The 26,085-nt window shown below is 48.3% G+C and overlaps 1 protein-coding gene across 7 annotated transcripts in view; it reads left to right on the forward strand.

Annotated features, from left to right (window-relative positions):
* Window positions 1-26,085, forward strand: part of CAMSAP2 (calmodulin regulated spectrin associated protein family member 2) — a 96,419-nt gene that overhangs the window by 41,835 nt on the left and 28,499 nt on the right. For 6 of the 7 annotated variants that reach the window (XR_009595775.1, XM_015099407.4, XM_027976003.3 and 3 more), the window contains 2 exons: window positions 17,781-17,942; window positions 20,783-20,866. The exons of the other annotated variant lie outside the window; for it this stretch is intronic. Coding sequence is in view for 5 of the 6 variants with exons in the window: in XM_015099407.4 (XP_014954893.2) it covers window positions 17,781-17,942; window positions 20,783-20,866 (246 nt within the window). In the remaining variant the exon portion in view is untranslated. The remainder of the gene's footprint in view (window positions 1-17,780; window positions 17,943-20,782; window positions 20,867-26,085) is intronic. 7 annotated transcript variants of the gene reach the window in all.

Consider the following 26,085-nt stretch of genomic DNA (forward strand, 5'->3'; position numbering starts at 1 on the left):
GTGGAGGGGCTGCTTGTGTTGGTTCTGCTTTTAGGAATCACACCCCTGTGTCATCTGTAGGCCAGTGCTTATAGCAGTCTGGACGTGTGTGTGTCTGTGTATGCGTGTGTGTGGTGTGGTGTGTGTGGGTGTGTGTTTATGTGTGTGTGTGTGTGTTGGTTCTGCTTTCAGGAATCACACCCCTGTGTCATCTGTAGGCCAGTGTCTGAAAGTAGTTTTCTGTGTTTTCCCAGTTTTGCAGTTGTTTCTGGCAGGGGCTGAGTCTTGAGCCAGTTGCCCTTCATGACTGAGAGCCGTTTTTGCTGTCAGTGGGCCCCGTCTGGACACCAGGCGCCAGTGCTGCTCTGGGCCCTCACGTCTGTTGACGCGTGTCATCTTCAGCACTTTGTCTGAGGTCTGCAGTGTTTTATCCCTGATTTTATGTGTGAGGAGCCGAGCTGCAGAGGCCTGGAGGGCCCTGTTGTCAGTGGCAGCGCATCCCTGGAGCCCCGGTGTGCCCAGGCGGCCTGACGCAGAGCCTCCTCCTGAACCAGGGCTCGCGGTGCCTCCGTGCTGTGGAGCCCGGGAGGGTCCACCTAGGGCTGCAGTTGCAGCAGCTCCCTGGCAGGGGGTGGGGGAGCCTCAGTGAAGCCAGTCAGACAGACTGATCCAGGAGATGCAAGTGGGCAGTAACTGAGAAGGGGAACCGAGTGCTCAAGGCATTCAGTTGCAGGGCTTGAGAGGACAGGGAGAAACTCATAGTGGAGACTAAGCGAGGTGATGTGTTTATAGCACAAAAGTATCAGTTATGGGACGTCTCTGGTTGTCCACTGGCTAAGACTCACTCCCAGTGCAGAGGGCCCAAGTTCGATCCCTGGTCAAGGAACTAGATCCCACATGCTGCAACTAAGACCTGGAAGAGCCAAATAATTGAAAAAATAAGAGTATTGATGCTCATAATACCAGGCAATCAGTCTCTGAAGAGCTTTATTGGAGCGCTGCTCAGCAGTGCTGTTCACACTGTTCACAGGTCCTCGAGGCAGGAACACTGAAGTGCTTGCCATTCCCTTCTCCAGTGGGCCACATCAGGCCTCTCCACCATGACCCGCCCATCTTGGGTCGCCCCACAGGCATGGCTTAGTTTCATTGACTTAGACAAGGCTGTGGTCCTAGTGTGATTAGATTGCCCAGTTTTCTGTGAGTATGGTTTCAGTGTGTCTGCCCTCTGATGCCCTCTTGCAACACTTACCATCTTACTTGGGTTTCTCTTACCTTGAACAGTATGAAAGGGCAAAATGATAGGATACTGAAAGAGGAACTCCCCAGGTCAGTAGGTACCCAATGTGCTACTGGAGATCAGTGGAGAAATAACTCCAGAAAGAATGAAGGGATGGAGCCAAAGCAAAAACGATACCCAGCTGTGGATGTGACTGGTGATAGAGGCAAGGTCCGATGCTGTAAAGAGCAATATTGCATGGGAACCTGGAACGTCAGGTCCATGAATCAAGGCAAATTGGAAGTGGTCAAACAAGAGATGGCAAGAGTGAATGTCGACATTCTAGGAATCAGTGAACTAAAATGGACTGGAATGGATGAATTTAACTCAGATGACCATTATATCTACTACTGCGGGCAGGAATCCCTCAGAAGAAATGGAGTAGCCATTCATGGTCAACAAGAGTCCGAAATGCAGTACTTGGATGCAATCTCAAAAACGACAGAATGATCTCTGTTCATCTCCAAGGCAAACCATTCAGCATCACAGTAATCCAAGTCTATGCCCCGACCGATAATGCTGAAGAAGCTGAAGTTGAACGGTTCTATGAAGACCTACAAGACCTTTTAGAACTAACACCCAAAAAAGATGTCCTTTTCATTATAGGGGACTGGAATGCAAAAGTCGAAAGTCAGGAAACACCTGGAGTAACAGGCAATTTTGGTTTTGGAATGCGGAATGAAGCAGGGCAAAGACTAATAGTTTTGCCAAGAAAATGTACTGGTCATAGCCAACACCCTCTTCCAACAACACAAGAGAAGACTCTACACATGGACATCACCAGATGGTCAACACCGAAATCAGATTGATTATATTCTCTGCAGCCAAAGATGGAGAAGCTCTATACAGTCAACAAAAACAAGACCAGGAGCTGACTGTGGCTCAGATCATGAACTCCTTATTGCCAAATTCAGACTTAAATTGAAGAAAGTAGGGAAAACTGCTAGACCATTCAGCTATGACCTAAATCAAATCCCTTATGATTATACAGTGGAAGTGAGAAATAGATTTAAGGGCCTAGATCTGATAGATAGAGTGCCTCATGGACTATGGAATGAGGTTCATGACATTGTACAGGAGACAGGGATCAAGACAATCCGCATGGAAAAGAAATGCAAAAAAGCAAAATGGCTGCCTGGGGAGGCTTTACAAATAGCTGTGAAAAGAAGAGAAGCGAAAAGCAAAGGAGAAAAGGAAAGATATAGCATCTGAATGCAGAATTCCAAAGAATAGCAAGAAGAGATAAGAAAGCCTTCTTTAGCTATCAATGCAAAGAAATAGAGGAAAAGAACAGAATGGGAAAGACTAGAGATCTCTTCAAGAAAATTAGAGATACCAAGGGAACATTTCATGCAAAGATGGGCTCAATAAAGGACAGAAATGGTCTGGACCTAACAGAAGCAGAAGATATTAAGAAGAGGTGGCAAGAATACACAGAGGAACTGTACAAAAAAGATCTTCATGACCCAGATAATCATGATTATGTGATCACTCATCTAGAGCCAGACATCCTGGAATGTGAAGTCAAGTGGGCCTTAGAAAGCATCACTACGAACAAAGCTAGTGGAGGTGATGGAATTCCAGTTGAGCTATTTCAAATCCTGAAAGATGATGCTGTGAAAGTGTTGCACTCAATATGCCAGCACATTTGGAAAACTCAGCAGTGGTCACAGGACTGGAAAAGGTGAGTTTGCATTCCAATTCCAAAGAAAGGCAATGTCAAAGAATGCTCAAACTACCTCACAGTTGCACTCATCTCACATGATAGTAAAGTAATGCTCAAAATTCTCCAAGCCAGGCTTCAGCAATACATGAACTGTGAACTTCCAGATGTTCAAGCTGGTTTTAGAAAAGGCAGAGGAACCAGAGATCAAATTGCCAACATCCACTGGATCATGGAAAAAGCAAGAGAGTTCCAGAAAACATCTATTTCTGCTTTATTGACTATGCCAAAGCCTTTGACTATGTGGATCACAATAAACTGTGGACAATTCTGAAAGAGATGGGAATACCAGACCACCTGACCTGCCTCTTGAGAAACCTATATGCAGGTGAGGAAGCAACAGTTAGAACTAGACATGGAACAACAGACTGGTTCCAAATAAGGAAAAGGAGTATGTCAAGGCTGTATATTGTCACCCTGCTTATTTAACTTATATGCAGAGTACATCATAAGAAACGCTGGGCTGGAAGAAGCACAAGCTGGAATCAAGATTGCCGGGAGAAATATCAATAACCTCAGATATGCAGATAACACCACCCTTATGGCAGAAAGTGAGGAGGAAGTAAAAAGCCTCTTGATGAAAGTGAAAGAGGAGAGTGAAAAAGTTGGCTTAAAGCTCAACATTCAGAAAATGAAGATCATGGCATCCGGTCCCAACACTGCATGGCAAATAGATGGGGAAACAGTGGAAGACTTTAATTTGGGGGGGCTCCAAAATCTCTGCAGATGGTGACTGCAGCCATGAAATTACAAGACGCTTACTCCTTGGAAGGAAAGTTATGACCAACCTAGATAGCATATTCAAAAGCAGAGCCATTACTTTGCCGACTAAGGTCCGTCTAGTCAAGGCTATGGTTTTTCCTGTGGTCATGTATGGATGTGAGAGTTGGACTGTGAAGAAGGCTGAGCGCCGAAGAATTGATGCCTTTGAACTGCGGTGTTGGAGAAGACTCTTGAGAGCCCCTTGGACTGCAAGGAGATCCAACCAGTCCATTCTGGAAGAGATCAGTTCTGGGTGTTCATTGGAAGGAATGATGCTAAAGCTGAAGCTCCAGTACTTTGGCCACCTCATGCGAAGAGTTGACTCATTGGAAAAGACCCTGATGCTGGGAGGGATTGGGGGCAGGAGAAGAAGGGGACGACCCAGGATGAGATGGCTGGATGGCATCAGTGACTTGATGGACGTGAGTCTGAGTGAACTTCTGGAGTTGGTGATGGACAGGGAGGCCTGGCGTGCTGCGATTCATCGGGTTGCAAAGAGTCAGACAAGACTGAGCGACTGAACTGAACTGGACTGTGCCACCCCAGGCCTCCCTGTCCATCATCAACTCCCCGAGCTTGCTCACACTTATGTCCATTGGAGTCGGTGATGCTGTCCAACCATCTCATCCTCTCTCTTCTCCTTCTCCTCCTACCTTCAGTCTTTCCCAGCATCAGGGTCTTTTCCAGTGAGTCGGTTCTTCGCATCAGGTGGCGAAAGTTTTGGAGTTTCAGCTTCAGCATCAGTCCTTCCAATGAACACTCGGGACTGATTTCCTTTAGGATTGACTGCTTTGATCTGCTTGCTTCAAGGGACTCTCAAGTGTCTTCTAGCACCGCAGTTCAAAGGCATCAATTCTTCAGTGCTCTGCTGTCTTTATGCTCCAACTCTCACTTCCACACATGGCCACTGGAAAACCAGAGCTTTGACTAAATGGACCTTTGTTGGCAAAGTAATGTCTCTGCTTTTTAATATGCTGTCTACGTTGGTCATAGCTTTTCTTCCAAGACGCGATCGTCTTTTAATTTCATGGCTGCGGTCACCATCTGCACTGATTTTGGAGCCCAAGGAAATAAAGTCTGTCAGTGTTTCCCCATCTATTTGCCATGGAGTGCTGGGACCAGATGCCATGATCTTAGTGTTTTGAATGTTGAGTTTTAAGCCAACTTTTTCACTCTCTTTCACTTTCATCAAAAGGCTCTCTAGTTCCTCTTTGCTTTCTGTCATAAGGGTGGTATCATCTGCATATCTGAGGTTATTGATATTTCTCCGAGCAGTCTTGATTCCAGCTTGGGCTTCATCCAGCGTGGCATTTCTCATATACTCTGCATATAAGATAAATCAGCAGGGAGACAGTACACAGCCTTGACATACTCCTTTCCCAATTTGGAACCAGTCTGTTGTTCCATGTCCAGTTCTAACTGTTGCTGCTTGACGTGCATGCAGATTTCTCAGGAGGCAGGTCAGGTGGTCTGGTATTCCCATCTCTTGAATAATTTTCCACAGTTTGTTGTGATCCACACACTCAAAGACTTTGGCCTAGTCAATAAAGCAGAAGTAGATGTTTTTCTGGTATTCTCTTGCTTTCTCTGTGATCCAGCAGAGGTTGGCAATTTGATCTATGGTTTCTCTGCCTTTTCTAAATCCAACTTGAATATCTGGAAGTTCACGGTTCATGTACTGTTGAAGCCTGGCTTGGAGGATAATTTTGAGCATCACTTTGCTAGCATGCGAAATGAGTGTGGGTCCGATAAGACCTTTCTGTATATATTGTTAGTTCCGATCTTGTTAGCTGAAGATGTGTGTTGTGGGAGTGCGTCTGGTAGAAGCATATGCGGCCTTGATAAGGCTCATGAGGGGGCACTTTCCGTCCCCCTTCTGTCTATGTCAGAAGCTTTCTTGGTCCTTGTTCACTGGAATACAATTTTCTCCACGCAAAAGCTCTGCGTGATGAAGACGGGTCCCTAGTCCCAGAGATAAATTTTCTTCTTCGAAGATCACAAATCCGACATCATTCACCGTAAGCTATCAATGACATCTGTATAACATTCTTGAAAGCACAAAATTATAGAACCAGAGAACAGATCGGGGTCTGCGGAGACGGAGGGCTGGAGGGAAGTAGCCGTGGCTGTAAGAGGCAGTTGTGACGACTTGACTGCATCATGTCGATCTCTCGGGGTGACTTCATGTTTGGGAGAGGACTTCGAGGCATCTCTGTTACTCCTGACAGTTGCATGTGAACTTGTAATTATTACTTAGTAAAAAGCTTAATTTACAAAAGCTTGTGAGGAATGGGTTTTTAAGATTGAAAGGAGCAGAGAAGCTCTGTGAGGCAGCCTCGGGGTTGTGGGGCCCTGCGCCTGCGGAGCAGGACAGGCTCGGCCAGCAGCACGCCTCTGTCTGACTTGGGATTGCTTCTGAGACTCTGGCTCCAGTCTCTCAGCTGTGTCAGGAAGGACCCTGCCGTCTGCCCTGCACATGGTGAGGACTCTTTAGATTGGGCTGGGGAGCACCTCATACAGCGCGTGACCTGTGATGAGGGGTCGGTAAACTTTAGCAAGTGTGGTCAGTTTCTATTGTCCCGTTTCTCTTCCTGAGTCTTTCCTAAACTGAATATTAGTGTATCAATTAATTCAAAATAATATATTTAAGTATGTGTTGTTCTAAAAGTGTTTAGTAAATGTGTCGTAAAGCAGAATAACGACGACAGAGGTAAAGTTCATTGTCACTTCCGACCCTAGCGTTTCTGTGGTGTGACTTGCTTCTGAAAGGGGTGCTGCAGAGAGGCCTGCCTCCTCTGGACGGTGTTCTAACTGGAGAGCAGTTATGTCCTTGAGCTCCGTGTACCAGCGGATCGTTACAGGGGCTGCTGTGTTTGCTCTGAAACCTCAGCTGAAGGCATTTCATTCTTTAAGATTTTAATGTTAATTTTTGGGGCCTTCCCTGGTAGCTCTGCTGGTAAAGAATCTGCCTGCAATGCAGGAGACCCCAGTTCAGTTCTTTGGTCCGGAAGATCTGCTGGAGAAGGGATAGGCTACCCACTCCAGTATTCATGGGCTTCCCTGGTGGCTCAGCCAGCTGGTAAAACATCCTCCTGCAGTGCGGGAGAGACCTGGGTTCGGTCCCTGGGTTGGGAAGATCCCCTGGAGAAAAGAGCAGCTACCCGCTCCAGTATTCTGGCCTGGAGAATTCCATGGACTCCACAGGTCGCAAAGAATCGGACACAACAGAGCGACTTTCACGTTCACTTGAGACCTCCTCAGTTTCTGTATCTAATTGTAGCAATAGGGTTGGTAAGCACTGCTTAATTAGAACTCCGTGAAGGCCGTACACTCCCCTGTTCCCTTCTGATGACTTGCTTAATGGACAAACAGATATTTGGAATGCTTTCTTTATGAGGTATGGTTTGAGAAGAAAGCCACCAAGTACTTAGGTGTTAAAAAGGTAAATGGAAACAGCTTATTCTGTGTGTGTATAAGCAGTTCCTATTCAGGCTGAGCATCACGTAAAGCTCCCTCTGCACACAGTATTTTGTGAGATGAAGATACCGATATAAGATCTGTATGTTCATCTTTGGACCTCAGTTGACTTAGTGTAGCCTGTACAAGGCTGCGTGTGTGAGTGTACTGCCTCAGGTCTGTGGAAAAGGAATATGGTTTTGTTTGCTTCTAAACCGCCTTTTCTTCAGCTTTTCATTCCTCTGGACTTAAAGACTAACTGACACTCAGATGTTCCTACATCCGCTTCTCTCCTCCCTCTTCCTTTCCTAGCTCTCTGTCTGCACACACACACTCTCCTTTCAGCATCTTATGAAAACGAGGTCATTTTTCTGCGTAGCCAGAATACCGTGGGCACGCTGAGAGTTTATTTTATTCTATTTTTTCACGCTGAGAATGTAGACGCAGCTGCACTGTCATTCAGCACATGCTCTGCAGTCTCAGTTCCCCAGCTGTGTGCCCAGAATGTCCTCGTAGCTTCTCTTCAGCCCTTTCCGGATCAGAAGCCGGTCAGAGGTCATCCGCTTCTCTTGTTGGCCTGTCCTTCTCGTCTGCGTCTAGAACAGTTGCCTCTCCCCCCCTTATTTTATTATTCAATCATGACATTAACGTTTTTGAGGAATGCAAGCAAGGTGGCTTCTAGAATATACCCTGATCCTGATTTACCTGATTTGTTTCCTCACGATGAGGTTCAGATTGCAGCCTTTGGACATGAATGCCATGACGTGAATAGGGGTGTGAGTTATGTGACGTGAGTAGGTGGTGTGTGTTATATATACATGAATAGGTGTGTGGGTGTGTGTGTGATATGACATGAGTGCTCTGACATGGGTAGGTGGTGTGTGTTATGTGACATGAATGCTATAACATGAATAGGGGTGTGTGTGTGTGTTATATACATGGATGCTATGACGTGGATAGGTGGTGTGGTGTATGACATGAATTCCGTGACGTGGGTAGGTGGTGTGTGTTATACACGGGGTGGTGCTGAATCAGTCTCCTTGTGTCCCGTCACTGGAGGCTCTGAGGGTGACCGCTTTTCCTTTGAAGCCGCGGCATCCTGTGGGCTGATGCTTTGGCGTGTATTGGCTCCCCCAGCGGTCTCAGCGTCTCGGGGTGGCCTCTGCCGGAATCAGTGACTGCACTGGCGGTTGTGATGCTGTGATTTAAGGGATTCTCTCATCCCTTGTCCCCCTGTGATTGGACGAATGGACTGTGTTGTGTTGTAATCCATTCTTGTCATTAATCTTTTTTATGATCATGTAGGCTTGTGTTTGGCCAGTGGGGGCCCCTTTAGGCCGGTTCCTATATCCATTTGACAGTTTTTAAATCCTTTTTTCTTTCTGACACAACTAGATATTCCAAGCTTTCTTTGTGCTTTTCTTATCTCTGACTTGGAACAAGCCGTTCCAAGAAACCAGGATCTGGATACAGGCCCATTCATCGTGTTCTTGCTTCTAGGCCCTTTCTTCAAGATCCCAAGGGGGCTGCTGAACCCTGATCACGTATGGTCGTCCACAGCCATACCACCCTGAACGCACCCCGTCTCGTCCAAACACAGTGCCGTAGACACAGGGCTTCCCAGGTGGCTCAGTGGTGCGGATTCCGCCTGCCAAGCCCTGGGTTTGATCCCTGGGTCAGGAAGATCCTCTAGAGTACAACATGGCAACCCACTCTCGTCTGGAGAATCCACTGGGCAGAGGAACTCTGAGGGCTACAGTCCCTGGGGTCACACGGAGTCAGACACGACTGAGGAACCGAGGGCTGGAAGGACATCCACATACACGCAGGAGTCCTCAGTCACCCGGAACTGACACGCGGCTTCAGTCTTCCGGCGAGCGCCAGCCGCACGGAGCTCTCGGGGAAGGGGGCAGTCGCGCCACCCCCAGTGCCCCTCCACCGGCCCGAGTCCCCACGCCTCCGCGTCCTCTCGGCGCCGGGCGGTGGCCGAACCCGCACTGGGGCTGGAGCCCGAGCCGCTGTCTGGGTGCTGCGACTGCGCCCAGGGCCCGCCTCCACCCGGCCCGCCTCCTGATGGGATCAGAGGTGGCTCACCCCACTCGTACACAGGGACACCGCGGGCCCTGTGTGGGACGCCGCCGTCGTGTGGAGTCGGGGCTGCACCCCGGCGCTCTTCTTGCCGTCGCTGGCGCTGCTGGACCGGAGGAGGTACAGGCCGGGCTCTGGGGAGCCCCCGTTGGCCTTGGTTGTGGGGGTGATGGCACGGTCAGTCTGCTGTGATGAAGGGCTGTGGAGGCGAGATTCCTGCTAGGAGGCTGGCCTGGGCCCTCTGAGGTTCGGGACCAGGAGACGCGTGATTTTCAATGACTGGCCACACTGAGAACCGCCGCTGTAGACTACTTCCTTTGTTTACCATGTTTATTTGCTGCTGGCGTGCAGTTCCTGTCTGTGTCCACCTGATAGAGCCCTAGTTAACATCCATAACTTGCTGTTTGAGGTTGGTTGGCTGTTTTGAATGATGTGTTTCTTTTAAGATTTTTTTTTTTTTTAATGTGGACCATTTTTAAAGTCTCCACTGAATTTGCTACAGTACTGCTTCTGTTTTCCCACATGAAGATGTGGGATCTTCACTCCTCAACCAGGAATCAGACTCTACCCCTGCGCTGGATGAAGGAGTAATGAGCCACTGGGCCACCAGGGAAGTCCCACTGGAGGTTAAGTGTGGTCCAGAGGAAGTGCTGGAGCCGCTCCGGAGACACCGTGTCTCTCGTTGGTCTGGGACTTGCGTTTTGGAAGACAGCTGGGCTGGGCTGCGTCTTGCATACCTCCCTTTGCAGTAAAGCTTCATCTCAGTTTGGTTCAACATTATCTTGGAAACAGTTCTCCCCTGGGTGATGGTCAGAGTCACCGAGTGGGAGGGACTGAGTGGAACCAGCTCGCGTGCCCTTACAGACATGGGTTAAAGGGAGCCCCCAGCTGCCCTGTTCTGTGTCACGGGGTATTTGTTCAGTTGAGGCAGAATTAAACGGCCGCTAAGCGGGTGTCATTGTGCTGAGTTACCTCCTGGTGACCCTACTGTTTACCCTTGGCTCTCTCTTCACATGTCTGACCAGGAGGGCCTGGGTGAGATAGCAGTGCCAGTTCAGTGTGGCCACAAGCAAATGCATGTGGGGGCTCGGCTCTCAGACGGGGCCGCCCTCGCCAGGGTTCCAGGTGTGCCTGTGTTCCCCGCGGTGTAGCAGAGCGCTCGCCCCCTTTGTGGCTCGTCCAGGTTGGAGGTTGGAGGCAGCATCGCTGTCCCTGGGACAGCCCCGATCCTGCTGCAGTTAGAGCTCAGCCCTCTCCGCTCAGTGGTCCTCTCCTTCCGTCCGGGGGCCGCCCGGCGGTCCCCTCCCTCTGTCTGAGGGCTGCTCAGTGGTACCCTGCCTTTGTTTGAAGGCCAGTGCGTTTTGCCCCTAGGACTAGCCTACTTTTGATAGGCCAGTTGTTATTTGTTTCGTTTTAAACTTGTGAGATTTTAGTTCCCTGGCCAGGAATTGAACCAGGGCTGTGGAAGTGACTGTGCCGAGCTCTGCCTGCTGACTGCTTGGGGATTCCCACGACAGGCTGAGCTTTTGGTGTGCTAGGATCTTGTCATACAAGAGGACAGACACTATGATTGGAAATTTATTCTGGAAAATTTCTATTCTCATACCAACTATAGCAACCTATGTCTCATTCTAGCTATTAAAATAATTAAGCTTATCTAAGAAAAATCATAAATGATCATCTTTTCAAGTAAACTGTGTATGCCTTTTATCCAGTGAGCTAGTGCCTTAAGAAAGTGAACATAAATATCTGTGGGAGGAAACTAGAATTACTTGAGCATATTTACTTTTATCATCAGTTCATACATAAATATTTCCTACTTAAAGTTATATAGAAAGCAAGCTCATGGAAATAAACGTTTAATTCACTTTTTAACAATGTCTAAAATACGAGGCTGTCTAGAAAACTCTGTGTCGCTTCACCTTGAAGTCCTTCTAAGGACACTTTGCAAACACATGGATATGGCTAACAGCCTACCTCAGAGCTGAGGTGGTTTATGAGGTGTTTACATTGGGAAGGAGGCAGGGAAGCGTCAGGAGTTAGTTTGATTAGGGGGTAGCGGCTGCGATGTGGCTGCAGAGTGCAGTGCGTGCGTTCCGGGCGTGCCGTGCGCTGGCTTGGGGTACTCAGCGGTGTAAGTGTGACCACAGTCCCTGTTAGGACAGTCTCATCAGAAAGAAGCACTGTCTCCCCAGCCCCAGCACTCGCAGCCCCTGACCTGCTCTGTGTCTCTATAGTGGTTCGTTCTGGACGTTTTATATAAATGGAGTAAGAGAGTGTGTGCGTGTGTGTGTGCGCGCGCGGGCGCGCCGCGTGTACCTGGCGCATTTTGCTCAGCATTGTTTACCAGGCTCCCGCGCTTGTCGGTCTTTACCAGGGCACACTCCATTCAGAATATCATGGATGTATCATTTTTGCTTACCCAGTCCGTTGATGGCCGTTTGGCCACTACGGATAACGCTGCTGTGGATGTTTGTGCAGAGCCTCTGTGTGGACGCGCCTCGTTCCTCGTCCAGCGCGGCGGCTGCGCGTGCGGCGGCTGCGCGTGCGGCGGCTGCGCGTGCGGCGGCTGCGCGTGCGGCGGCTGCGCGTGCGGCGGCTGCGCGTGCGGCGGCTGCGCGTGCGGCGGCTGCGCGTGCGGCGGCTGCGCGTGCGGCGCCCCGGCCGCGGAGCGCGAGGGCTCCTGCCGCCCCCGTCCTCGCCGGAGGCTGCTGTCATCTGGCTGTAATTACAGCCTTCCTGGTGGGAAGTGGTATCTCAGTAGGGCTTTAAGTGCTGTTTTCCTTGTGTCGCTGTGTAAGTCAAGGATAAATGAAAATTATGGTAAACTTGTTTATATAAATAAGCGACGTGTGAAGTTTCATTTTCTGAATGGGACTTGGCTTCGACGCCCTGGGGTGGCGCGCGGGGGTGCTGCGCGCCGTCTCGAGAGCGGGCGTGCCGGGTCTCCGTGCGCCTGCGGCTCTGGAGCCTGCCGGCCCCGTGTCCCTGCAGGGGCGTGGACCCCGGGCCCTGGCGCTGCGCCCCGGGCCGGAGTTCCGGTCAGGAAACACCTTCTTAGGCCGGTAGCTACACCTGGTAAAAGGGTATCGAAAGCCGAGAAGTAGTAGAACTTGGGTCTCGTTAATGTGTGAGGCTCATTACAACCATCTCGCCAGCAGCACTTCAGTGCGCTTCATTTAGCGGCCGTGACCTTCATTTCTGATACACGCATGTGACTGATTTTTGTCCAGACTCCACCGGTCGGAGGTAACGTGACCCTGTAACCCAGCTCTGGAAGCTGCTAGCGGCCCGGTGCGCTGCGGGCCTCCTGTCCTCGCCTTTCACTGAGACGCAGGAAGCGCCTGCCTTTGCTTCCGTGCCCGGCCTCCTGCCGCTGCTCCCGCGCGGGCTCTGTGCTGCCACCTGGTGGCCCCCTCCTCCGGCCGCGCCCAGAGGGCCGCGGGCCGCGGGCCGGCGCCTGGGCTGAGCCAGACGGCAGGGCGCCCCCTGGCGCTCTCCCGCGCGCCGGCGGTTCCCTGCTCTGACCTGCGCAGGTTCGGCGACAGAGCGGCTCAGCGCCGCTGGAAACGCTGTCTGGAGAGCCACTGTCAGTGCGGGCTGCTGCTGTTGCTATTTGACCTTAATTCTTGGGGTAAAAAATGGAATGTGTGTATTTAGAGACATAAATCAGTCCAGATGGGTAGCCTGCCGTTCACTTTTCACTGTTGACCTTTTCTAGCTTCATCGTGTATACAGTTTCTGTTAAACATAATTTTTAAATTCTCCACATATTATAGAGTTAAGGGGTAAAAAAAAAATCATGCTCAGATTTGAAGATTCTTAGTTTAAAAGTGGGTGAACATCTTATGGAGATATCTGTAAACAAAGTAGTGGCATATTTTTTTAATTTGTTCTTGAAGTTAGGAATATTTTGAAGTAGTCAGTGAGATGAAGTTTGTTCTGAAAATATATTGCTGACTATACTTCTATGCAATGATCTGCATGTTATTATAAGGTCGTTTCTAAGCAGGTTTTACTTTCATTCTTTTCCTTTCTCTTCCTCTCATGTGTATTACGGGTGTATTCAAGATGTGTGTGCTCACTCGTGTGTCTGCCCATGTGCGTGGGTGTCTTGTGAACATCATTACAGAACGCTGCTGCTCTTTGCACTCAGTACTGTGTGGAGCGCATTTCCTCCTGCTGTTAAAGAGCGTAGGAGAGCGTGAGCTCTTCACTGTGGCTGTACCATTGCTCCCTTTCTTGTTGCCTGTGATTGAGTAACGGTCAGTCTCATTCACGCAGCTCTTTTTTTCTCTCTTAAACTCTTATCTGTGGAATAAATTGCCAAGAGAAACAGTCTTAGTGAAGAGGACGTGAATGGCTTTACAGCTCTCAAGATGTTTTTCCACGTTTTTGTTCAGAAGAGTTATGCTTTAGAATGCTGTCAAATCCTCCTACTCAGGGCTTCCCTCTTAACCCTCGTGCTGGGAGCAGAGGTGAGAGAGACGGGACCTGCTCCCTGGAGCTCAGGTGAATGGAGAGGACACGTAAACCCCTGCGTGAAGGGTGCACGGGGTGGACACCGAGTCCCCCTGAGTCTGAGGGAAGACCCAGGGTCCCCGGACAGTAGCAGCCTGAAAGGGAGGCAGAGTGTGGGAAAACACGGCTTGAAGTTCGACGGTCATGCTTGCGCTTCTTTCCTGCATCTGATGCCTGTTTACCATTTCCAGAGCATTTTTCTTGCCTGACTGGCTGACTTAGTTTCTGCCAGCTGCATGACACAGTAGAAGGAGCACACGGATTGGACAGGCCACTTGCTCTTCGGAGCTTCAGCTTCCTCACATGAAGAGCGTGAGTGATGCTTCCTTCTGCGCTTTAAGGGTGATAAAAGGTGTGTGTTATCTCCAGTCTTACTTCAGAACAGATTTGAAATGGAAAAGCTGGGATGTCAGTAAAGTACTCAGCGCAGCATGTGAGTCACCACTGGTTTTCTGATGGCCGTCGTCAAGCATGCAGCTTCGGACAGGCCCCTGCCCTCCTGTCAACACTGCTGAGTGTCCAGTGCCCTGGCCCCCACCTCCGAGTCAAACCTAGGTCCTAACCTCCAGAGTCGAGCTCACGCTTCCCTCATTACAGTGAGCAGTAGGTCAGCTCCTTTCCTTCCTGCAGCCCCTGTTTGTTGCCAGGCGCTGTGTCTGGTACAGGGAATGCGAAGGTACCTCCGAAGATGCCCTTGCCCTTGGGGTCTCACTGTCTCACCAGGGAGCCAGTGCCCATCCTGCGGCCAGCCAGTCTGTGGTCCTCAGCCAGCTGCTCACTAGCCTCGTCCGAGGAGCTGTGTGAAGATGCTGTGGCCTGTGGCCCCTTCAGGTAGTGGGTCAGGACGCAGCACACGTGTCACTGAGTCTATTGTGCTCATCATTTCACAGGGTCGCGTGTCCAGTCTTAAACTCACACACTGTGCTGTGTCAGTAACATCTCAGTAAAACTGGAAAAGAAGCAGATTTCACAAGCGTGCGAACAGCACTCTGCGGGGAGCTGGCCTCCCTCTGTGGGAAGAGCGAGCTGGAAAGGGGGTCAGAGGGCAGCAGTCGGACCAGCAGCAGGACGTGCCTGCACGTGGGGGTGCGGGAGGCCGCCTGGCGTGGGGAGAGCGGAGCTCTGCCGCGGCTGCTCCAAAGGGAGAGCCGACAGGGGAAGGAGATGCCGGCTGCGAAGCTGGACTGAGAGGTGGAGCCAGCTAGTCAAGCGTGCTCCCCTTTTTAAGGAGTTTAGACTTCACAGTGCAGAAGATGAGGCCGACTTTATGGGAGTATGAGATGGTGGCATCTCTGATTTGGAAACATAACTAGTCCCCAGTTTATAACATCTTCAGAAGTCACTCCACATGGATTTAAGGTAATATTTTAAAAAAAGCATAGTATTCTTATATTCTTGGGGGGTGTGGAGCCTTTTGTAAACTTGGGAGGAATTGCAGGCATTGAAGAGAACATTAACAGGTTTTACCAAGTAAATATTCAATATTTAGACCTTCTCTGCAGTATAATATTCAGTTCAGTCAGTTTAGTCACTCAGTCATGTCCAATTCTTTGCGACCCCATGGACGGCAGCACGCCAGGCTTCCCTGTCCATCACCAACTCCCGGAGCTTGCTCATACTCATGTCCATTGAGTCAGTGATGCCATCCAACCACCTCATCCTCTCTCGTCCCCTTCTCCTCCTACCTTCAGTCTTTCCCAGCATCAGAGTCTTTTCCAGTGAGTCAGTTCTTCACATGAGATGGTCAAAGTATTGGAGCTTCAAGCATCAGTCTTTCCAATGAATATTCAGGATTGATTTCCTTTAGGATTGACTGGTTTGATTTCCTTGCAGTCCAAGAGACTCTCAAGAGTTTTCTCCAACACCACAGTTCAAAAGCATCAATTCTTTGGCGCTCTGCTTTCTTTATGGTCCAACTCTCACATCCATACATGACCCCTAGAAAAACCATAGCTTAGACCTAGACCTTTGTCAGCAAAGTCATGTCTCTGCTTTTTAATATGCTGTGTAGGTTGGTCATAGCTTTTCTTCCAAGGAGTAACTGTCTTTCAATTTCATGGCTGCAGTCACCGTCTGTAGTGGTTTTTGAGCTCAAGGAAATAAAGGCCCCCCCTGTTTCCGTGTTTCCCCGTCTGTTTGCCATGAAGTGATGGGACCGGATGCCATGATTTTCGTTTTTTGAATGTTGAGTTTTAACCCAGCTTTTCCACTCTTTCACTTTCTTCAAGAGGCCCTTTAGTTCCTCTTTGCTTTCTGCCATAAGGGTGGTGTCATCTGAATATATGAGGTTATTTATATTTCTCCCAGCAGTCTTGATTCCAGCTTATGCTTCATCCAGTCCAGCGTCTCTCATGATGTACTCTGCATATAAGTTAAATAAGCAGAGTGATATTATTCATCCTTGACATACTCTTCCCAGTTTGAAACCAATCTGTTGTTCCATGTCTGGTTCTAATTGTTGCTTCTGGGTGTGCATACAGATTTCTCAGGAGGTAGATAAGGTGGTGTGGTATTCCCATCTCTTGAAGAATTTTCCACAGTTTGTTGTGATCCACACTGTCAGAGGCTTTAGCGTAGTCAGTGTAGCAGAAGTAGATGTTTTTCTGGAATTCTCTTGCTTTTTCTGTGATGCAACGGATGTTGGCAATTTGATCTCTGGTTCCTAATATAATATTACATTCCAAATGAAGTAGAAAGTCCAAAGATAAGCTGGAAAAAGGTATTTGATGATGAAATGACACCTAATATATAATGAAATCTTACAAATCAAGAAATAAAAAAGGAAAGGTGATCATCTCACAGAGAGATGTAAGCCAGAGATATCAGCCAGCAGTTTTCTGAGGGAAAAATACAAATATTTGCTAGACATATGAAAATAGGCCCATCGTCATTAATCAGAGAAATGTGCAGTCTGAACAAGGGGAGGTTTTTAACTTCCAGACTGGATAACAGATGATAAGAAGTGCATGATGTCTAATATGGACCAAAAATGTGGGGAAACAGGCACCCTTGGCAACACTGCGGGGGCGGGGGGTGTGGGATGGAAGCTGCCCCACCCTTCTAACGAGCAGATCCGTGATGGTTTCTCAGAACTGCACATGTGGCTGCCCTTGGGCCCAGCAGCCCCGCAGTGACAGTCCTCCCTGGAGAAATGCAGGGTGGTGGTGTGTTTACAGCGCCGCAGGGCAGGAGGCAGTGCGAGTGTCTACTCCGGGGCGGCGGGGAGTCCAGTGTTTGGTGAGAATACGTTCCAAGCCATGGACGCTGTTTGGGGAGCAGGAGGGCGACAGGGTGCTTTCGACTAAGAACTTCCTAATGTTGGGAAATTTTAAGAACCGCTCCCCCCCCCCCCACCGCCGTGCGGTAACATTTCTGTATGAAACCACCGCTCATGAAAAACAGCAGCAAAGGAAAGCAGTCCTGTGATGGATGCAGAGGGTGGGGAAAAAGCTGCAGCCAGGAAAAGCAGAGGGTTACTGGCCTTGTTCAGGGGTGAGAAGTGGTGGAGTCTGAGCTGGAATGGAGGTGAGCAGACAAGGAGGCTAGACTCGAGGGACAGTTGAGGAGTGGAGTCTGTACATGGCTGGCTCCCTGTGGACGAGAGGAGAGAGCTTGCTCAGAGATGACGCTGAAGTCTGCAGTCGTTTCGTTGAGTAAATGACCGTGACCTTCTCAAAACCAGGAAAAGCAGGACAAGGAGCCTCCTCTGAGTAGGAGATGATGAGCGCCTTGAATGGAGATCCTCGGTGAGCATCGGAGTGATAAACTGGTTGGGCTACCTGAGCTCACCCCGGCCTGTGGGTACCATTTATGCTCTCTTATCAAGGCTTATTGTTCCTAACCTTTCGTTCCGCTCCCGTCTGTTGGGCAGTGGTAGTGACGCTTAACAGTGTGAAAGCGGCCATCTCTCAGTGGGATGCTGAAAGCAGCCGTCTCTCAGTGGGATGCTGACGGTCGTTCTCCGTCTGCCTCCAGAGCGCTCACCTGGCCATGATCGACACCCTCATGATGGCTTACACCGTGGAGATGGTCAGCGTGGAGAAGGTGGCCGCCTGCGAGCAGCAGTACTCCGCCTTCTTCCAGGCCACAGACCTGCCCTACGACATCGAGGACGCCGTCACGTACTGGATCAACAAGGTGGGTGTGCCTGGGTAGCAGCGGTCTTGGAGCCATGGACGCCGTGCCTCCCTGCTCTGGGCTGAAAGTCTGCTCCCACAGAGCTGGCTGTGACATCGTGCCCCGAGTGTGCTGCTGTTCGGAGGTCCTGAAGGCTGGCCCTCACGTGGGAGCAGGGTTGCTCTCTTCATGAGAGACCCCAGAGCGCCCCTCACCCCTTCTGAGGAAGAGGGGCCAGGCTCGCCAGGCCCAGTCTGCTGGCGCCTTGGACTTCCCAGCCTCCGGAACCTGAGAAATAGGTTTCCGGTGCTCACAGGCCACCTGCCTCTGGTGGTGGTGTTGTAGCCGCCTAATCAGACTAAGACAGACTCCATGACTCTTTTGTTTTAAGTCAAAGTGAGAATTAAAGTCACGCAGCCTCACCAGTTCCCATTCCCTTTAGACTTAAAGTTAAAATGGTGGAGAGAGCTTTCATGTATTCCGCAATATCCATCGTTAAACAGTTTATGACTAACCGAGTTGATATCAGACTCGTACAAAATTCAGAGCACTCCGAGCAGGGAATGTGCTCTGTGGGCGCTCCGTAAACTTTTTTTGCATGCAGGAATGAAATAAGTTTTTCATATTGCCAATTAGATGATTTTTAGGTTTGCTTGAGTGACATGTGAAGACCATAAATAAATAATGTCGTTAGAAAGGCTTGTGCCGTAAAGCTGAGCCTTAGAGAAGGAAAGGGAAGCTGGCAGGTGGCAGACCTGAGTCGGGCTGCAGGCCTCGCCAGCCTCTCGTTGGCTTCCAGGCCTCGAGGCAGTTGGATGAGGCCGTGGCTCTGCCAGTTCTGGGAAGCTGGGACCCTGACCTCAGTGCAGACCGCAGTGAGCTCGTGCCCTCGGTGGAAGCGAGCACATCGACCATGGTGGGTCTGAAGCAAATTTTCAGCCCTGCCCACGCTCACCGGGTCACTGGGGGCCGTCTCAGAGCCGTCATCCCCCAAACCACGCATGGAGTAGGTTTCCTTCAAACTGGCAACCGAGGCTCACGGATACCAACAAATTATTAAAGTCCTAGCTTGTGAATGGGGGATTCTGAGTCAGAGCAGTAGCCTCACACACCAAAGCAAGTCTGTGTGTTGTTAATTCCTTGTAACGCTTTGGGTAGAGTCATGGGTAGAGAAGACTGTTAGTAACTGTTAACCAAGTTTCAGTTCAGTTCAGTCACTCAGTCGTGTCCGACTCTTTGCAACCGCATGAATTGCAGCACACCAGGCCTCCCTGTCCATCACCAACTCCCGGAGTTCCCTCAAACTCATGTCCATTGAGTCAGTGATGCCATCCAGCCATCTCAGCCTCTGTCGTCCCCTTCTCCTCCTGCCCCCAATCCCTCCCAGCATCAGAGTCTTTTCCAATGAGTCAACTCTTCGCATCAGGTGGCCAAAGTATTGGAGTTTCAGCCTCAGCATCAGTCCTTCCAATGAACACCCAGGACTGATCTCCTTTAGGATAGGCTGGCTGGATCTCCTTGCAGTCCAAGGGACTCTCAAGAGTCTTCTCCAACACCAAAGTTCAAAAGCATCAATTCTTCGGCGCTCAGCCTTCTTCATAGTCCAACTCTCACATCCATACACGACCACAGGAAAAACCATAGCCTTGACTAGATGCACCTCTATTGGCAAAGTAATGTCTCTGCTCTTGAATATGCTGTCTAGGTTGGTCATAACTTTCCTTCCAAGGAGTAAGCGTCTTTTAATTTCATGGCTGCAGTCACCATCTGCAGTGATTTTGGAGCCCCCCAAAATAAAAGTCTGACGCGTTTCCACTGATTCCCCGTCTATTTCCCGTGGAGTGATGGGACCAAGTCACCATAAGTTAAAACCCATCAGTCCTTCTTTTAAGCACAGAACTGAATTTCAAGCAGCAGAATTTTAAAAACTGCTGATTTAGTTACAGTGGTTGATAATGGCATTCATATTTTCTAGATTGCCATTATTAGTTAATTTGAGCATTTATTTATTGTTGTTGGAATGACTGTAACATCAGTAACTCAAAATCCAAAATTATCAAAACTATTCTCAAGAAATATTTTATGCACTCAACAGATTGTTTCTTAGTCACCTTGAATTATAGGCTGTTTGAGCAATCTGATAAGTTAGACCTTCTCTCTGAGAAGTTCCTATATACAAAACTTTTTCATGTATTTTAACTGTGACCTGTGACCACTCTAAACCCCACTCATGATCCAGGGACATGCATAGGAAATCACAGGTTAAGAATTTAATCCAAACAAAGTGTCTTTTACTGATAATGAAAACATTAATTTTGAGGAAAATAGTTTTCACTTATTAGTCCTAAAAGAGATTGTGAAAATTTTTACAGAAAAATAGTTGTCTTGTTTCCTAAGCGAAAGGGGAAGAGGGCAGGCGAGGATGAGATGGTTGGATGGCATCATCAATTCCATGCACGTGAGTTTGAGCAAACTCTAGGAGATGGTGAAGGACAGAGGAGGCTGGTGTGCTGCGGTCCGTGGGGTCGCAGAGAGTCAGGCGTGGCTGAGTGACGAAGCAATGGCGAGCATCAGCGCTGAGGTTGGCAAGTGCTGACGTTGGCAAGCGCCTTTCTCCTGGGCGCTCCAGCTGGCCCCTGACATGTAGTAGGTACTCAACAAGCATTTGGTAAAGTAACGAATTAATTTAAACACCTGTAAATACTGTAAAATACTTTTCTCTGGTTGAGAAAATGAAGTTCTGTTCATTTGAGTGGCACTGATATTTGACATCAGAGACCTGAACACAGGCATTTTAAGGTACGTGTAATTTCATTGTTATATTTGACTATAAATTAAAATTAATGTTTTTATATTTTAAGGTAAATGAACATTTGAAGGATATAATGGAACAAGAACAGAAATTGAAAGACCATCATGCAGTGGAAACTCTCGGAGGTCAAAAGGTACATACATGTTCCTAAGGGGGGGAAAGTGCCTTTATGAGCGCCTGTGTTCACAGGTGTGTGCTGTTTGGGGAAATGTTCATGGCTGTGCTCATCAGATCATTTTTGGTGGTCCTAACTGTGCCCTAGGGAGCCTTGCCGTGACTGCCGGGCAAGCAGAAGTGCCGAATGGAGGTCAGCTGGATGATGGTGTTCAGGGAAGATTGTCAATGATTAGAGCTCAATTTCTGAGCAAATTCTTTTGGCAGAAATAATGGTTCTGCCTTTGTTTGGTAGAGTTATGAAGCAAGAAAACAGTTTCCAATGTATCAGCCTTATAATGACTTGTAATAAGACCAGCCTCTAAAATTATTCTGGGAATTGTAAGCTGTAACATGGTTATTCTGTGAAGGAAGAAGAAACACTGCTGTGGATTTATTATTTAAAAATTCTTGAACAGGCTTTTAGAGGTTTCTTCTCCGAAGACTTGTGTGTTTGTTGTGTACTGAAACCTAAAGTATATTTCCTGCAATATAGTATATCTTACGCTTTCTAAAATATGTTATAGGGAGAGCCCTTGAAACTCACTGTCCAGCATTTCAGTTGAGGTATAAGAAGTTCTGTTATTCAGAGACTTCATTTTCCATTTGGGTTATTTTGAGCATCTTCATTATTATGCTGCACTTCTCTTCATTTTGGACAAAGGCCGCTGGCCGCTGATGCTCTAACAGGAGGGGCAGGGAGGGCCGGTTTGTGTGTAACCAGCCTTGCTAGGAAGGTTCTGCCGAAGACCAGCAGCCTTGCCTGAATTTGATGTTGGGATCGCCCTGGCCCGCTCGCGCCCTCCTGCTCCTGCGGCCGACCTTTCCCCAGTGGAGGTGGGACCCCCCGCTGCCTTCCCCCGCCCAGCCCCACCAGGTCCCCAGCCCTTTCCCTGACTGCCCCCCTCGCTCGCCCCTTCCCTCAGGGGTAGAAACCCCTGCCTTGGACAGATCTGTTCCTGCTGTCTTGCTCCTGGCTCTGATCAGAAGCCGGGCTCAGCACCATCCCGAGTCCCAGGGCCCCCGTGGAGACCCGTTGGTCACAGACAGTGGCTTGGCGCTGTGGTGCTTCACGCACGTTAGGAGCTATACGGCTTTCTGTGATCACAGAGGATCCAGTAAACGTCGTTTCTATGCAAACATCGCTCTGTGTTCCGGTCAGCTGCAGATGGAGGTGGTGTTCGGTCGCTAAGTCATGTCCTACTCTGTGACCCGGTGAGCTGCAACACGCCGAGCTTTCCTGCCCTTCGCTGGCCTCTAAGAAAGACACACTGTGTGGGGTCCATACACAGCTGGGCACCGCTCTGACTTCCTGGCGCTTGGTCCCATGGAGCTGCGCTTGCACACTTCACAGCCAGGATTCGCTGAGCGAGTGAGCGAGGGAACCGGTGCAGCTCACTTAGGCATCTGGCTTACTGCGCGTTCTTACTCAGCACGAGCACAGCGTTTGTGCCTTCATTTCCTTTTCTTGCCTTTTATTTTCATGTTGATTTTTTACTGAAGTTGGTTGACAGTGTTGTGTTAAATCCTGCCGTACAGCACGGTGACGCCGTCATACACAGGCACACGCTTTTTCTATCATTTCCATTATGGTTCATCACAGGATCTTGCACACTCAGGCCCCTGTGCTGTGCAGGAGGACCTTGTTCCTCCCCATCCTGCCTGTGATAGTCTGCATCTGCCAGCCCCAGACCCCTAGGCCACCCCTCCGCCCCCCATCCCCTTGGCAACCACAGGTTAGTTCTCTGTGTCTGCGAGTCCGTTTCTGCTTCATAGATTGATTTGTGCTGTGTGTTAGGTTCAGTACCTTCATTTTCAAATGAATTTTATCCTTGTTCCCGTTGTTAAGATGTGTGGGAAGCTGTTCATTTCGTGCGTCTTACCGCACAGCTGTCATGAAGAGACACATGGCCAAACGCAGATGCGGTTAGGGAGTCTTGCTCTTACCTGTCAGTGGGAGTTTCAGCATTTGAACCGTATGGCTAGAAACAGAATCATTTTCTTCTTGATTTTCATTCTTGCAAAGCAAATGCTTCACCCTTTGCTCCTTTTAGGGAAGAGAGGTCAAGTGGTTTGCTCTTTCTCCTTGCTGTACCGTGGGTAAGAGGCTGCCGTGCCCTTTGCCCCCTCAGCTCCTGCTCCCAAGGCAGAAGCCAGGTGCCCAGCCCTGGGCTCTGTCACTTCCCCCATGGATGGAGCCTGGGCTGCTGGATGGGGACTGTCTGATCTCCTGTCCTGTCCAGCGATTCTCTGCTCAGACGTTCAGTAGCGTTCATTTTATGAAGCTTCTTTCTGCATCTATCTTCTGGGTAAAATACATACTCTGTTGAGGGATACTTATACTGTATATTATTAGTGTTGGACCAAAATTTAAATTCCAAAACCATTTCAGTAGATGATTAGACCATCGTCTGACCATCTATTCCTGATTGTTGGACTGGGCGGTGCTTTAAGAGGGAGGCGTTTTAAATAGTGTCCTAGGAACATATTTTGATTAAACAGGTTACTGATGTTATTTTCTTTCAGGTTTCTCTTTTGGCCTCTGCTACTCCTTTTGATTCTAAAGTGTGAATTTCAGAGAAATAATTTTTTGGTGTAAGCTGCATGAGCATCTTGTATTTTTATTTGCAAAATCTGGCAGCCCTACTTTAACAATCTCTAGGGGTTAAGCGACCTGAAGTCCAGTGTTCACTCTCCTAAGGAGCTTGTCCCGAGTGCTGTGGGAAGTGGGCCCTGGTCTTGGTCAGGAGAGTCCTGCCACTGCCCTTCCCAGGGCCCTTCACTACCCTGGGCCTTATCTCCCGTGTCTGCAAAAACTCAAAGTTTGGATGAGTGGCTCCTAAATTCTGTTACTAAAGTGATGCTCAAATTACATGTAGTAAATGTAAGGGACTCGAAAGGTTAATGAAAATAGTAGTTGGCTATCATAAACTTTCATGTGTATGTATATATTTAAATATTTTAAAAATTCAGAGATGGTACCATGACTTTTTTTTCTCCAAGGAATATTTTATAAAGATGATTTGTTCTGAAGTAATTTATATATGAGTTAGATAACCTAATACCATGATTTTAATTTTTGTGTAAGAGGACTGTAAAAATCAGATTTAACAGCTTTGTAAATCAGTCTTGTGCATTTGGACACAGACCCTACAAAGATTTGGATTGGTGTGGACTTAATAGAACTTGCTAAGTTAAGGACATTTATTTTGAAATATTTCAGACTTAGGAAAAGTTGCCAGCTTTGCCTGCTAGAACCCTGTATGCCCTTTCTGTAACATCTTGTAACCTTTCCTGTGCTTGCATGTGTGCCCTTGTGTTATGTGTTGCACGCACAAACATACGTGTGTATACATTTTTCTGAAACATTTGAAACAAGGTTGCGTATGTCATGGCCCTTCACCCCTTAATATTTTGGTGCGTATTTCCTAAGAACAAAGCTGTTCACTTACACAGCCACAGGACAGGTAACTGAGTGTCAGTATTGTGCTTTGATCAGACTTAGAGCCTGCGTTTTAGTTTTGTCAGTCATCCCAATTGTATCGATACTTTATGCTTTTTTCTAGACTGGGATCTAGGCTGAGATCATATAGTGGATTTAATTGTGTATCTTTTTCGTTTTGAATCTGGAACCGTCCCTCGGCTTTTCTTTTTTGTGACCTTAACATTTTTGAAGAATACAGGGCATTTTCATACAATATCCTTCAATTTGATATTTTTACTGGCATTTCCTTGCAGATAGATTAAGCTATTCTTTTTAAGACTGAAATAGGACGTAAGGTGTATCCTTCTCACAAGATTGTATCCAGAGGCACATGATAGCCATTTGTCCCTATTAGATGAAAATAATTTTGATCAGTTGGTTGATATAGTTTGGTTGTTTTGACTGCATGGTTATTATTTTTCCTTTTGTAGTAATTTGAGAGGAGACACTTTGAGACTGTAAATACCCTGTTCCTCTTCAGCATTTCCCTGCATCCTAGATTTAGCATTTATAGATGACACCTGCTTCAGTTACTGTGGTGGCTACGAAATGGTAGTTTTCTATCTCCATCATTTCTTCCATGTTTGTTAGTTAGGGTACTGTGAGCAAATCTGAGCTCATCTGTTTATCAGTCTATCATCTCTTTATTATCTGTATGAATTGATAGATTCTTCTTTTAAATGCAGATACTTCCGTCCATAGTTACTCACCTGTTCATTTGTTCATTCCCAGTTTTATTGAGATCTGACCAACACAGAGCATGGTATAAGGTGAAGGTATGCGGTGTCACGGTCCGACTTACACGCATCATGAAAGGGTCGCAGCAGGCTTAGTGAGCCTCCGTCACCTCACAGAGACACAGCATTGAAGAAACAGAAGAAACGCTTTCCCTTGTGGCGAGAGCTCTTGGGATCTACCTTGACAGCTTGCATATGTGCCATGAGCAGGGTTAATTACCATGTTGTGTGTTTCATCCCTACTACTAATTATCTTATAACTAACTGGAAGTTTGTACCTTTTGACAACCCTCATCTAATTTTGTGTGTATTTATCTTTGAAATACACTTTATTGAGGAATAATTTTAGTTTACAGAGCAATCCCAAAGATAGTACAGCTTTGTCCAGTTTGCCACAAGGTTAACATCTTATTATTGTAATCACGGCCCTTTTGTCAACAACAGGAAAGTAACACTGGTGGAGTGTTAATACTGACTAAGCCGCAGGCTTTCTTTAGAGCCCACCAGTTTGTGTTCTGCCCAGGTGTTCTATCCGGCATCCCTGAATTGGGGTTTGTCTCCTGGGTCTCGTGATGAGACTTTGGTGTGTGGGCTTTCAGAGAAGAACGTCACAGAGGTGGTTTCATGCCTCATCACTTCGCATCAGGGAGCGCAGGACATGAACACAGCTCGTCACTGATGGTGTCCACGTGATCACTCCGTTCATTAAAGTTGCATCCCTCCTTGTAAAGTTTCCATTTCCCCCATCAGCACTGTTTTCTTTGAAAGTGGGTCACTCAGTCCAGCCCACGCTGCAGGAGAGAGAAGGTAGCTCCCTCCCTGAAGGGTCGAGCCCCTGTATCATTTGGAACTTTCCTCTAAGGGACACTGTGTCCTGTCCGCTTCCGTACATCCTTCAGTCAGTTATTTGTAGCAGTCTGGACTTGTGTGTGTGTTTGTGTATGTGTGTGTCCTGGGGTTACAACCAGTCTGTGGTGT

Source organism: Ovis aries, chromosome 12 (genome assembly GCF_016772045.2).
Source record: "Ovis aries strain OAR_USU_Benz2616 breed Rambouillet chromosome 12, ARS-UI_Ramb_v3.0, whole genome shotgun sequence".
NCBI lineage: Eukaryota > Metazoa > Chordata > Mammalia > Artiodactyla > Bovidae > Ovis > Ovis aries.